This window comes from Oncorhynchus clarkii, chromosome 21 (genome assembly GCF_045791955.1).
Source record: "Oncorhynchus clarkii lewisi isolate Uvic-CL-2024 chromosome 21, UVic_Ocla_1.0, whole genome shotgun sequence".
Lineage (NCBI taxonomy): Eukaryota > Metazoa > Chordata > Actinopteri > Salmoniformes > Salmonidae > Oncorhynchus > Oncorhynchus clarkii.
The window spans coordinates 48,080,967-48,095,103 of NC_092167.1; the positions used below are offsets into that span (position 1 = coordinate 48,080,967).

The window sequence follows — 14,137 nt, forward strand, 5'->3', positions numbered from 1 at the left end:
TGTTACTGTATATTATCCTGTTCACGTGTTACTGTATATTATGCTGTTCACGTGTTACTGTATATTATCCCGTTCACGTCATTTTAGTTAAGTGAAGATGAGCTGAGCATTAGGCGATAAAGCTTTCTACTGGAACTACAAAATAGACTGCTGTAGCAGTTGTCAATGGTCAGACATGAATTGTACGATTCTATCCCAAAAACCCACGTTTCATTCTTAGTCGAGAAAAGATGATCTTTGCGCGTTTCCACTGGAACTTTAAATAGACCGCTGTATTATGGAAGTGTTGTGGATCGACCGGAGTTGACTTTTCAACATTCTGTGAGAGCATCGTGACTACATCCAGTGGCACTGGAAGACGCATGGGGAGATGGATGTCACTGTCGCACGCCGACTCAAACAAGCCTTTCTTCCCCCCACACCCCCCCGGGGGGGGGGCGGAACTGGCCTTTAACAACAAACAAAAAAACTCCAAAGAGGAGTGTGTTGCCTATTGCAGTGGGAGTTCAGTTCCTGCTGTTTCTCCTTAGCCAGAACAGGTACTGTTGGAACTAGTTTCAACAGAGCTGAGGAGTAGGGCTTTTAATGCAATGGTGAAGCCTTTGTGCAGGTAGCCTAGTGGTTAGAGTGGAGGGGCGGCAGGTAGCCTAGTGGTTAGAGTGGAGGGGCGGCAGGTAGCCTAGTGGTTAGAGTGGAGGGGCGGCAGGTAGCCTAGTGGTTAGAGCGTAGGGGCGGCAGGTAGCCTAGTGGTTAGAGCGGAGGGGCGGCAGGTAGCCTAGTGGTTAGAGTGTAGGGGCGGCAGGTAGCCTAGTGGTTAGAGTGTAGGGGCGGCAGGTAGCCTAGTGGTTAGAGTGGAGGGGCGGCAGGTAGCCTAGTGGTTAGAGTGGAGGGGCGGCAGGTAGCCTAGTGGTTAGAGCGTAGGGGCGGCAGGTAGCCTAGTGGTTAGAGCGGAGGGGCGGCAGGTAGCCTAGTGGTTAGAGTGTAGGGGCGGCAGGTAGCCTAGTGGTTAGAGTGTAGGGGCGGCAGGTAGCCTAGTGGTTAGAGTGGAGGGGCGGCAGGTAGCCTAGTGGTTAGAGTGGAGGGGCGGCAGGTAGCCTAGTGGTTAGAGTGTAGGGGCGGCAGGTAGCCTAGTGGTTAGAGTGGAGGGGCGGCAGGTAGCCTAGTGGTTAGAGCGTTGGGCCAGTAACTGAACGGTTGCTAGATCGAATCGAGCTGACAAGGTAAAAATCTGTGCTTCTGCCCGCTGAACAAGGCAGTTAACCCACTGTTCCTAGGCCGTCATTGTAAATAAGAATTTGTTCTTAACTGACTTTCCCAGTCAACACACAAACATGCCCATGCTTTGACTGTGGAAAGACTTCCTATCCTTCCCCTTCATGTGGTGACTTGAGGTGTGCTTCAGTCCCACTAAACCCTACATGGCTTGGTCCCACTGAACCCTACATGGCTTGGTCCCACTGAACCCTCCATGGCTTGGTCCCACTGAACCCTCTACGGCTTGTTTCCACTGAACCCTCCATGGCTTGGTCCCACTGAACCCTCTACGGCTTGGTCCCACTAAACCCTCCACGGCTTGGTCCCACTAAACCCTCCACGGCTTGGTCCCACTAAACCCTCCACGGCTTGGTCCCACTGAACCCTCCACGCCTTGGTCCCACTGAACCCTCCACGGCTTGGTCCCACTAAACCCTCCACGGCTTGGTCCCACTAAACCCTCCACATTTTGCCCAGCAAAATCCTTTCTGGAAATTGAAAAACTTGGAATTAAATGGATGGTACTGACACACCCATTGTATGTATGAGTAAATGAAGCCTGTCATTTGGACCTTAATGATAATTACCTGTTGAGATGAATTGTCACCATGCAGTAGGTTCTCTCTCCGTACCTTTTATAGTGTGGCATTTATCCTTGTTGCTTCTAGAGAACCTTCCAAAAGCTTTTGTATGGAAATGCTGTGCTATAAACTTTTCCCCAGCTGCCAATGTATTAGTGGCATCTGCAACATCCGAAGTAGTGTTGCTCTTGACATTTTCTATGTGATTTGCATTTGCCTGTGTCAAGTTTTATGCTGACATTAAATTGGACATCTGTTGCGCAATTTGTATCCCCAGTTGTACACGAGAAATGTATATGTATGTACAATGATAACGTCTCCCTCCCAGGAGGTAGCCATGTCAAACATTGACATTCCTTCTGGTTCGTTAAAATAGATTCCATTGTTGACATGGGGACAAACTCAGTTTTGTTTTCATGTCAATTCAATGGATGGATTACGTTGAGCAGGATTTGTCGGTGGATCGAGAAGCCAAATGATAAGGGGTCGATATCGCCACAGTTTAAGCGTTGTAGCGCGATAACATTTACTGGCAATTTTCCTGTGTTCGCAGAGACTGCATTCATGGTACACTATGCATATATCGGCTCAAGCAGAACATTACCTTTACATTTCAAGCGCTTTATAGCGCTGAACTTGGACAATACGGATTAAATGGAGGCCTAAAACATGCATTGTTAATTCAAGCTTGGTCAGTGCTATGTTACCTGACGTTGTTTATTCTAGCTTGGTCAGTGCTATGTTACCTACCTCACGTTGTTTATTATAGCTTGGTCAGTGTTATGTTACCTGTCGTTGTTTATTATAGCTTGGTCAGTGCTATGTTACCTACCTCACGTTGTTTATTCTAGCTTGGTCAGTGTTATGTTACCTACCTGACGTTGTTTATTCTAGCTTGGTCAGTGCTATGTTACCTGACGTTGTTTATTCTAGCTTGGTCAGTGTTATGTTACCTACCTCACGTTGTTTATTATAGCTTGGTCAGTGTTATGTTACCTGTCGTTGTTTATTATAGCTTGGTCAGTGTTATGTTACCTACCTGACGTTGTTTATTATAGCTTGGTCAGTGTTATGTTACCTGTCGTTGTTTATTATAGCTTGGTCAGTGTTATGTTACCTACCTGACGTTGTTTATTATAGCTTGGTCAGTGTTATGTTACCTGTCGTTGTTTATTATAGCTTGGTCAGTGTTATGTTACCTACCTGACGTTGTTTATTATAGCTTGGTCAGTGTTATGTTACCTACCTCACGTTGTTTATTATAGCTTGGTCAGTGTTATGTTACCTACCTGACGTTGTTTATTCTAGCTTGGTCAGTGTTATGTTACCTACCTCACATTGTTTATTCTAGCTTGGTCAGTGTTATGTTACCTACCTGACGTTGTTTATTATAGCTTGGTCAGTGTTATGTTACCTCACGTTGTTTATTATAGCTTGGTCAGTGTTATGTTACCTGACGCTGTTTATTATAGCTTGGTCAGTGTTATGTTACCTACCTGACGTTGTTTATTCTAGCTTGGTCAGTGTTATGTTACCTACCTGACGTTGTTTATTATAGCTTGGTCAGTGTTATGTTACCTCACGTTGTTTATTATAGCTTGGTCAGTGTTATGTTACCTGACGCTGTTTATTATAGCTTGGTCAGTGTTATGTTACCTCACGTTGTTTATTATAGCTTGGTCAGTGTTATGTTACCTACCTGGCGTTGTTTATTATAGCTTGGTCAGTGCTATGTTACCTACCTCACGTTGTTTATTATAGCTTGGTCAGTGTTATGTTACCTACCTCACGTTGTTTATTATAGCTTGGTCAGTGTTATGTTACCTACCTCACGTTGTTTATTATAGCTTGGTCAGTGTTATGTTACCTACCTGACGTTGTTTATTATAGCTTGGTCAGTGTTATGTTACCTACCTGACGTGTCCTTCAGGGACACCACCATATTTTCTGCCACCTGCAGAATAGTAGCTTCCTATTTGGCAATAGATTTGATAAATTAAGTCTAGTACACAAATGACCGTGACAGTGAACCACAACACCTCTCAGATCATGGCAGTTCCCCTGATCCTCGCTTCTAAATGTCAGAGTTTTTCGTTCGAGCGCAAACACCTTCCTCCCACTCACTCTATCCCTAAGCACAAAACTGACAATTATCCTGCAAACCGGAGGCGAAATGCGAGACAGGGATTTCCCATCAAACAGAGGCCTGCATGGGAGCTGAATCTAGATAAATAAGAGTAGCAGTCTCTATGGATACAGGGCCTAGGGCCATTGCCTTGCTACCAGGCAAAAGTCCCACCAGGACATTGATGCTGGACAACCTGACAGTTGACTAACCCAACACTTAATAGGGAGAAGAGGTCTCCATCAGGGCTTTAATAGGGAGAAGAGGCCTCCAGCAGGGCCGTAATAGGAAGAAGAGGCCTCCAGCAGGGCTTTAATAGGGAGAAGAGAAGAAGAGGCCTCCAGCAGGGCCTTAATAGGGAGAAGAGGCCTCCAGCAGGGCTTTAATAGGGAGAAGAGAAGAAGAGGCCTCCATCAGGGCTTTAATAGGGAGAAGAGGCCTCCAGCAGGGCTTTAATAGGGAGAAGAGAAGAAGAGGCCTCCATCAGGCCTTTAATAGGGAGAAGAGGCCTCCAGCAGGGCTTTAATAGGGAGAAGAGAAGAAGAGGCCTCCAGCAGGGCCTTAATAGGGAGAAGAGGTCTCCATCAGGGCTTTAATAGGGAGAAGAGGCCTCCAGCAGGGCCTTAATAGGGAGAAGAGGTCTCCATCAGGGCTTTAATAGGGAGAAGAGGCCTCCAGCAGGGCCGTAATAGGGAGAAGAGGCCTCCACCAGGGCTTTAATAGGGAGAAGAGGCCTCCTGCAGGGCTTTAATAGGGAGAAGAGAAGAAGAGGCCTCCAGCAGGGCCTTAATAGGGAGAAGAGGCCTCCAGCAGGGCTTTAATAGGGAGAAGAGAAGAAGAGGCCTCCATCAGGGCTTTAATAGGGAGAAGAGGCCTCCAGCAGGGCTTTAATAGGGAGAAGAGAAGAAGAGGCCTCCATCAGGGCTTTAATAGGGAGAAGAGGCCTCCAGCAGGGCTTTAATAGGGAGAAGAGAATAAGAGGCCTCCAGCAGGGCCTTAATAGGGAGAAGAGGTCTCCATCAGGGCTTTAATAGGGAGAAGAGGCCTCCAGCAGGGTCTTAATAGGGAGAAGAGGCCTCCATCAGGGCTTTAATAGGGAGAAGAGGCCTCCAGCAGGGCTTTAATAGGGAGAAGAGGCCTCCAGCAGGGCCTTAATAGGGAGAAGAGGCCTCCAGCAGGGCCTTAATAGGGAGAAGACGCCTCCAGCAGGGCTTTAATAGGGAGAAGAGAAGAAGAGGACTCCAGCAGGGCCTTAATAGGGAGAAGAGGCCTCCAGCAGGGCTTTAATAGGGAGAAGAGAAGAAGAGGCCTCCAGCAGGGCCTTAATAGGGAGAAGAGGTCTCCATCAGGGCTTTAATAGGGAGAAGAGGCCTCTAGCAGGGTCTTAATAGGGAGAAGAGGCCTCCATCAGGGCTTTAATAGGGAGAAGAGGCTTCCATCAGGGCTTTAATAGGGAGAAGAGGTCTCCAGCAGGGCTTTAATAGGGAGAAGAGGCCTCCAGCAGGGCTTTAATAGGGAGAAGAGGCCTCCAGCAGGGCCTTAATAGGGAGAAGAGGCCTCCAGCAGGGCCTTAATAGGGAGAAGAGGCCTCCATCAGGGCTTTAATAGGGAGAAGAGGCCTCCAGCAGGGCTTTAATAGGGAGAAGAGGCCTCCAGCAGGGCTTTAATAGGGAGAAGAGGCCTCCAGCAGGGCTTTAATAGGGAGAAGAGGCCTCCAGCAGGGCTTTAATAGGGAGAAGAGGCCTCCAGCAGGGCCTTAATAGGGAGAAGAAGCCTCCAGCAGGGCCTTAATAGGGAGAAGAGGCCTCCATCAGGGCTTTAATAGGGAGAAGAGGCCTCCAGCAGGGCTTTAATAGGGAGAAGAGGCCTCCAGCAGGGCTTTAATAGGGAGAAGAGGCCTCCAGCAGGGCTTTAATAGGGAGAAGAGGCCTCCAGCAGGGCCTTAATAGGGAGAAGAGGCCTCTAGCAGGGCCTTAATAGGGAGAAGAGGCCTCCAGCAGGGCCTTAATAGGGAGAAGAGAAGAAGAGGCCTCCAGCAGGGCCTATTACTGTATGTGTAACAGTATAACTTTAGACCGTCCCCTCGCCCATACCCGGGCGCGAACCAGGGACTCTCTGCACACATCAACAACTGACACCCACGAAGCATCGTTACCCATCGCTCCACAAAAGCCGCGGCCCTTGAAGAGCAAGGGGAACCACTACTTCAAGGTCTCAGACGAAGTGGCGTCACCGATTGAAACGCTATTTAGCGCGCACCACCGCTAACTAGCTAGCAGTTTCACATCCGTTACATATGTACTACTGGACTAGTTATATGTTGTGGTATTAATGTGGCAGAATATAAACAGTGTAGTTATTCACTCCGCAAGGCAATCAAACAAGATAAACGTCAATATAGAGATAAAGTGGAGTCGCAATTCAATTAAAAATAAATCAATCTTGTTTTTACTTGGACACAGTCCAGTGTATTTAAAAAATAAAGTCATTATCCTAAACATATGTTTTAATTTTTATTTAACTAGGCAAGTCCGTTAATAACAAATTCTAATTTTCAATGACGGCCTAGGAACAGTGGGTTAACTGCCTGTTCAGGGGTAGAACTACCGATTTTTTTACTTTGTCAGCTCGGGGATTCAATCTTGCAACCTTTTGGTTACTAGTCCAACGCTCTCACCACTAGGCTACCTGCCGCCCCAGGGACAACAGACAATCAGGGACCACAGACAATCAGGGACTACAGTGCCACCAACGCGGCCTGCTACCAAGGACTGTGGGCTCTCCTCCGTGGCCGACGTGAGTAAAACATTTAAATGTGTTAACCCTCGCAAAACCGCCGGCCTAAATGGCATCCTTAGCCGCGTCCTCAGAGCATGTGCAGACCAGCTGGCTGGTGTGTTTACGGGCATATTCAATCTCTCCCTATCCCAGTCTGCTGTCCCCACATGCTTCAAGATGGCCACCATTGTTCCTGTACCCAAGAAGGCAAAGGTAACTTAACTAAATGACTATCGCCCCATAGCACTCACCTCTGTCATAATGAAGTGCTTTGAAAGACTAGTCAAGGACCACCTTACCTGCCACCCTAGCCACTTCAATTTGCTTACGGCCCCACAGACGATGCAATGGCCATCACTCTGCATACTGCCCTATCCCATCTGGACAAGAGGAATACCTATATAAGAATGCTGTTCTTTGACTATAGCTTTGCGTTCAACACCATAGTACCCTCCAAGCTCATCATCAAGCTCGGGGCCCTGGGTCTGAACCCCGCCCTGTGCAACTGGGTCCTGGACTTCCTGACGGGCCGCCCCCAGGTGGTGAAGGTAGGAAACATCACCTCCACTCCGCTGATCCTCAACACTAGGGCCCCACAAGGGTGCATGCTCAGCCCCCTCCTGTACTCTCTGTTCACCCATTACTGCGTGGCCATCCACGCCTCCAACTCAATCATCAAGTTTGCAGACAACACAACAGTAGTAGGCTTGATTACCAACGATGACGAGACAGCCTACAGGGAGGAGGTGAGGGCTCTGGGAGTGTGGTGCCTGGAAAACAACCTCTCACTCAACGTCAACAAAAAAAAGGAGATGATCGTGGACTTCAGGAAACAGCAGAGGGTGCACCCCCCATCCACATCGACGGGACCGCAGTGGAGCAGGTGGAAATCTTCAAGTTCCTTGGTGTACACATCACTGACAATCTGAAATGGACCACCCACACAGATAGTGTGGTGAAGACGGCGCAATGGAGCTTCTTCAACCTCAGGAGGCTAAAGAAATGTGGCTTGTCACCTAATACTCTCATAAACTTTTACAGATGTACAACTGAGAGCATGCTGTTGGGCTGTATCACCGCCTGATACGGCAACTGCACCACCCGCAACCGCAAGGCTCTCTAAAGGGCGGTACGGTCTGCCCAACACATTACTGGGGGGCAAACTACCCGCCCTCCAGGACTCCTGCGGCACCCGATGTCACAGGAAGGCCAAAAAAGATCATCAAGGACATCAACCACCCAAGCCACTGCCTGTTCACCCCGCAATCATTCAGAAGGCGAGGTCAGTAGAGGTGCATCAAAGCCAGGAGCAAGAGACTGAACAACAGCTTCTATTTCAAGGCCATCAGACTGTTAAACAGCCATCACTAGCACATTAGAAGCTGCTGCCTATAGGCATAGACTAGGACTCCCTGGCCACTTTAAGGAATGGAACACTAGTCACTTAATGTTTACATATCTGGCATTACTCATCTCATATTTATATACTGTATTTATATACTGTATATTTATATACATCTCATACGTATATACTGTATTCTATACTATTCTACGGTATCTTAGTCACTTAATAATGTTTACTTATCTGGCATTACTCATCTCATATGTATATACTGTTTTCTATACTATTCTACAGTATCTTAGTTCGTTCCGTCTGACATGGCTCAGCCATAGTCTTAATTCATACTAGATTTGTATGTATTAGGTAGTTGTTGTGGAATTGTTAGATTACTTGTTAGATATTACTGCACTTTCAGAGCTAGAAGCACAAGCATTTTGCTACACTCACAATAACATTGCTAACCATCTGTATGTGACCAATACAATTTGATTTGTTGTGTTATATGTTGTGGTGTTATACAGTACCAGTCAAAAGTTTGGACACACCTACTCATTCAAGGGTTTTTCTTTATCTTAACTATTTTCTACATTGTAGAATAATAGTGAATACATCAAAACTATGAAATAACACATATGGAATCATGTAGCAACCCCCCCCCCCCCCAAAAAAAAAAAACAAACAACCCTTACACATCCTGGAGGTGTGTTTTGGATCATTGTCCTATTGAAAAACAAATGATAGTCCCATTAAGCGTAAACCAGATAAGATGGCGTATCGCTGCAGAATGCTGTGGTAGCCATGCTTGTTAATTGTGCCTAGAATTCTAAATAAATCAGACAGTGTCACCAGCAAAGCACCCCCACACCATTACACCTCCTCCTCCATGCTTCACGGTGGGAACCACACATGCGGTGATCATCCTGTTCACCTAGTCTGAGTCTCACAAAGACACAGCGTTTAGAACCAAAACTCTCAAATTTAAACTCGTCAGACCAAAGAACCTAAATTGTAATTACTTTGCTACTATGGCCTATTTATTGCTTACCTCCTGACGCCATTTGCAAACACTGTATATGTTTGTTTATCCCATGTGTAACTCTGTGTTGTTTGTGTCGCACTGTTTTGCTTTATCTTGGCCAGTTCGCAGTTGTACATGAGAACTTGTTCTCAACTAGCCTTCCTGGTTAAATAAAGGTGAAATAAAATATAAATATTTCCACCACTCTAATGTACATTGCTCGTGTTTCTTGGCCCAAGCAAGTCTCTTGTTCTTATTGCTGTCCTTTAGTAGTGGTTTCTTTGCAGCAATTCGACCGTGAAAGCCTGATTCATGCAGTCTCCTCTGAACAGTTCAGATGTGTCTGTTACTTGAACCCTGTGAAGCATTTAATAAGGCTGCAATCTGAGGTGCAGTTAACTCTAATGAACTTATCCTCTGCAGCAGAGGTAACTCTGAGTCTTCCTTTCCTGTGGCGGTCCTCATGAGAGCCAGTTCCATCATAGTGCTTGATTGTTTTTGCGACTGCACTTGAAGAAAGTTTTTGAAATATTCCGTATTGACTGGCCTTCATGTCTTAAAGTAATGATGGACTGTCGTTTCTCTTTGCTTATTTGAGCTGATCTTACCAAATAGCCCTATCTTCTGTATACCACCCCTACCTTGTCACAACACAACTGATTGGCTCAAACGCATTGACAAGGAAAGAAATTCCACAAATGAACTTTTAACAAGGCACACCTGTTAATTGAAATGCATTCCAGGTGACTACCTCGTGTAACTGGTTGAGAGAATGCCAAGATGTCATCAAGGCAAAGGGTGGCAACTTTGAAGAATCTAAAATATATGTCGATTTGTTTAACAATTTTTTTTTGGGTTACTACATGTGTTATTTTGTAGTTTTAATGTCTAATGAGTAGGTTTGTCCAAACATTTGACTGGTACTGTATATTTTGTTATACAGTATGTTGTGTTGTTTTTGTTGGTAACTGATGATACTATTTGAAAAGGCATTGCTGCTATCCAAAATAGTCCCTTTATTTTCAGTCAATTCAGAGTCATTTCTTTGTTACAAAGATCATAGATTGACTTAATGCTGTCATTAGACAGTGTTTGGAAACTACTGTGATTTATAATTGTTTTAACAGGAATGACAGAGAAGCTTATTCCCCGTACTGCAAAGCGTAAAACCTAACACAAACAGCAAGTGTAATTAAAATGTCTACATTTCTAGAACAACATTTTACATGAAAAGACTCCTTCAATTCCTCAATCCACAAAGCTCAACGAAACACAATGGAAATGAACAGCGTGACAGTCAGGAGGAACAAAAACACCATGGTAACGAGACAACGGAAGACAAAAACATATTATAAAGCTACAGCAATTATTGCGATATGTGTTCTGACACAAAGGCAGAGGACACTGGGGCCTGAGTGGCCCCGGAACAAGTCTGTCACCAGCGGCATGGGGGCTGCATGGCTCCCTCCCTTGGTCCCTGGGGGTCAAAGTTCACTGTGTATGCCCCGCTGCCTCAGCGCCGGCTGACAGGACACGGGAGTCTGAAGCTCCATGACGTACTGGCATTTGCTGGGCTCCTTTACCGATCTCAAGGCTGTCTCTGTCCCACATATCAACATGACCTAGAAAAACAAACGAGGCAATGGAGGGAGATAGTCACGGAGAAGAAGTGAATAGAAGAGAGAGAGGGACATTGTTAAGTCAAGAGGCTTGTCGTTTGCCTCTCGTAAAAGGACTGTGTGGAGAAGCACCAGATATGTGGCATAACTGCTGTGCATTTTTATAAGCTTTACATTTGTGTCTCTACACATTCGTTGTATGAATGTTGTTGTTGTTGATTTGGAATTACTGTCGTGATACCATGGTAGAATAAGAGGAACTAATGATCAAATTAGGCCCAACACTTAAATTGTAGTTCGTTCAGAATTCTTTTTTCGACAACACATTCAGACACACACAAATTACACTACCACTTTACTTGACTCCCAGCGTCATAACCATGCCATGATATGTCATAACGGCTGTTATAACAGGCGTCATGACCCATAAATTGTGTTATTTTACGGCTGGTTATGACACCTACATAAGAGTGTCAAAAACCCACAAAACCGACCACACGAGGCAGAACCTTCCAGAACCTTCCATTACACCATAGGCTAGGTGTCAACAGTGTGTTCATGTTGTATTTTCTGAAATGGACCACAGTAAATGACAGTACTAATGTTTTGGTTGCGATAGGTTTCATCATTGACCCACCGTCACGACACAGCGATTTTAGGACTTCTATAACCTCTTTTATACATTGTGTGTTTGAGCTACAGACTTTTCTGAGTCGTACCTTTGGATTCGTCTATTTTCCTCCGCATTAGTCTGAGTAACGGGAAGGGGGGGGGGGGGGCTGCGCTAGAGTGGTGTTAGTGAGACAAAGGAGGATCCTGGGAATGTTAACGAAAACACCCGTAGAGTCTGAACGGTTTCAGCCACACACTAATTAAAACCATCTAAGAAAAGCAGAGACTCTCACGAACACGTTTTGCTCTATGACCTCACAAGCTACAGAAGAGTTATTAACATAAGAGGTTCTTCTACATAGACTATAGGACATCCCAGGACATAGTGTCTATAATACTGTAAGGGGTTCTTCTACCTAGAAGACCATAGTAAATCCCAGGTCATAGTGTCTATAATACTGTAAGGGGTTCTTCTACATAGATCAAAGGACATCCCAGGACATAGTGTCTATAACACTGTAAGGGGTTCTTCTACATAGAAGACCATAGTAAATCCCAGGTCATAGTGTCTATAATACTGTAAGGGGTTATTCTACATAGACTATAGGAAATCCCAGGTCATAGTGTCTATAATACTGTAAGGGGTTCTTCTACATAGACTATAGGAAATCCCAGGTCATAGTGTCTATAATGCTGTAAGGGGTTCTTCTACATAGACTATAGGAAATCCCAGGTCATAGTGTCTATAATACTGTAATGGCTTCTTCTTACTAGAAGACCATAGGACATCCCAGGTCATAGTGTCTATAATACTGTAAGAGGTTCTTCTACCTAGAAGACCATAGGACATCCCAGGTCATAGTGTCTATAATACTGTAAGAGGTTATTCTACATAGAAGACCATAGGACATCCCAGGTCATAGTGTCTATAATACTGTAAGAGGTTCTTCTACATAGACTATAGGACATCCCAGGACATAGTGTCTATAATACTGTAAGGGGTTATTCTACATAGACTATAGGAAATCCCAGGTCATAGTGTCTATAACACTGTAAGGGGTTCTTCTACATAGAAGACCATAGTAAATCCCAGGCCATAGTGTCTATAATACTGTAAGGGGTTCTTCTACATAGACTATAGGAAATCCCAGGTCATAGTGTCTATAATACTGTAAGGGGTTCTTCTACATAGATCATAGGACATCCCAGGTCATAGTGTCTATAATACTAGAATAAGCTCACATAGTTTCTGTCACTGACTAGTTGGATATTAATTTCCCAGTAATCAAACCATTTCTGTACATACAGAATTCATATACATTCATTTTTTAAATCACGTCTGGCTCCATCCACCAACGCCACGTTGCACCACAGACTGTCCAGGAGTTGGTGGACGCTTTAGTCCAGGTCTGGGAGGAGATCCCTCAGGAGACCATCCGCCACCTCATCAGGAGCATGCCCAGGCGTTGTAGGGAGGTCATACAGGCACATGGAGGCCACACACACTACTGAGCCTCATTTTGACTTGTTTTAAGGACATTACATCAAAGTTGGATCAGCCTGTAGTGTGGTTTGTTTGAGTGTGACTCCAAATCCAGACCTCCATGGGTTGATAAATTTGATTTCCATTGATCATTTTTGTGTGATTTTGTTGTCAGCACATTCAACTATGTAAATAAAAAAGTATTTAAGAATATTTCATTCATTCAGATCTAGGATGTGTTATTTTAGTGTTCCCTTTATTTTTTTGAGCAGTGTATAAATATATATATATATATATATATATATATATATATATATATATATATATATATATATATATATATGGTATATCTACAATATATTCCAGTTAGAGACCAAATCCACGGTCCATAACACACACATTAGCCCGAGCCTTTTGAATCTAATTAATAAACACTAGGTCCGACCCTTCCAGTGTTGCAGTGTCTTTTAACAGGCACACCGCACGGGTCTCTTTGGCTTTGAATTAGTTTCATACCCGGCATTGAAACAATGCCGTCCACTGCCCGCATTACCATTCTCCCGCTAAGGGGTAGAGAAGCCTCTTTTCACCGAGGTAAAAGAGCAAAGCCGGGCTTCAGCATTTCAAATATAATGAGGGACGACTTCTTCTCGCGGAGACTTCATTTATGCCGTACGCACACGTTTTGGAAAAGGGAGTGTTATATCAAAGGAATTCAATTGAGGCTTTTCAAAGGGCCTCTGGATGGTAGGAACATATATTTACAGATGATTGGAAACCATTTAAACTGTTGAAGGGGTTGGGGGGGAGAAGGGGTTGGGGAAGAAGGGGTTGGGGGGGAGAAGGGGTTAGGGGGGGGACGCTGTAAAAAAAATTAGATGATAAAACATGCTACATTTTTAATTGAACAAATTCCTGCTGTTAGAGACGAGACATTGTGAACTCTGTGAGAGAGAGAGAGTGACTGGAGACATTGTGAACTCTGTGAGAGAGAGAGAGAGTGAAGTGACTGGAGACATTGTGAACTCTGTGAGAGAGTGAAGTGACTGGAGACATTGGGAACTCTGTGAGAGAGAGCGTGAAGTGACTGGAGACATTGGGAACTCTGTGAGAGAGAGAGTAAAGTGACTGGAGACATTGTGAACTCTGTGAGAGAGAGAGAGAGAGAGAGTGAAGTGACTGGAGACATTGTGAACTCTGTGAGAGAGAGAGAGTGAAGTGACTGGAGACATTGTGAACTCTGTGAGAGAGAGAGAGTGAAGTGACTGGAGACATTGTGAACTCTGTGAGAGAGAGAGAGTGAAGTGACTGGAGACATTGTGAAC

General features: G+C 44.9%; 1 protein-coding gene across 2 annotated transcripts in view; it reads right to left on the reverse strand.

Moving 5' to 3' along the window:
• Positions 1 to 10,089: 10,089 nt before the first annotated feature.
• Positions 10,090 to 14,137, reverse strand: part of LOC139379111 (glucosidase 2 subunit beta-like) — a 270,891-nt gene continuing 266,843 nt past the window's right edge. The window contains exon 15 of one of the 2 annotated variants that reach the window (XM_071121937.1): positions 10,090 to 10,720. In XM_071121937.1, the coding sequence (XP_070978038.1) occupies positions 10,583 to 10,720 (138 nt within the window). In that variant the 3' untranslated portion in view covers positions 10,090 to 10,582. The remainder of the gene's footprint in view (positions 10,721 to 14,137) is intronic. The other variant, XM_071121936.1, reaches the window with a different exon arrangement.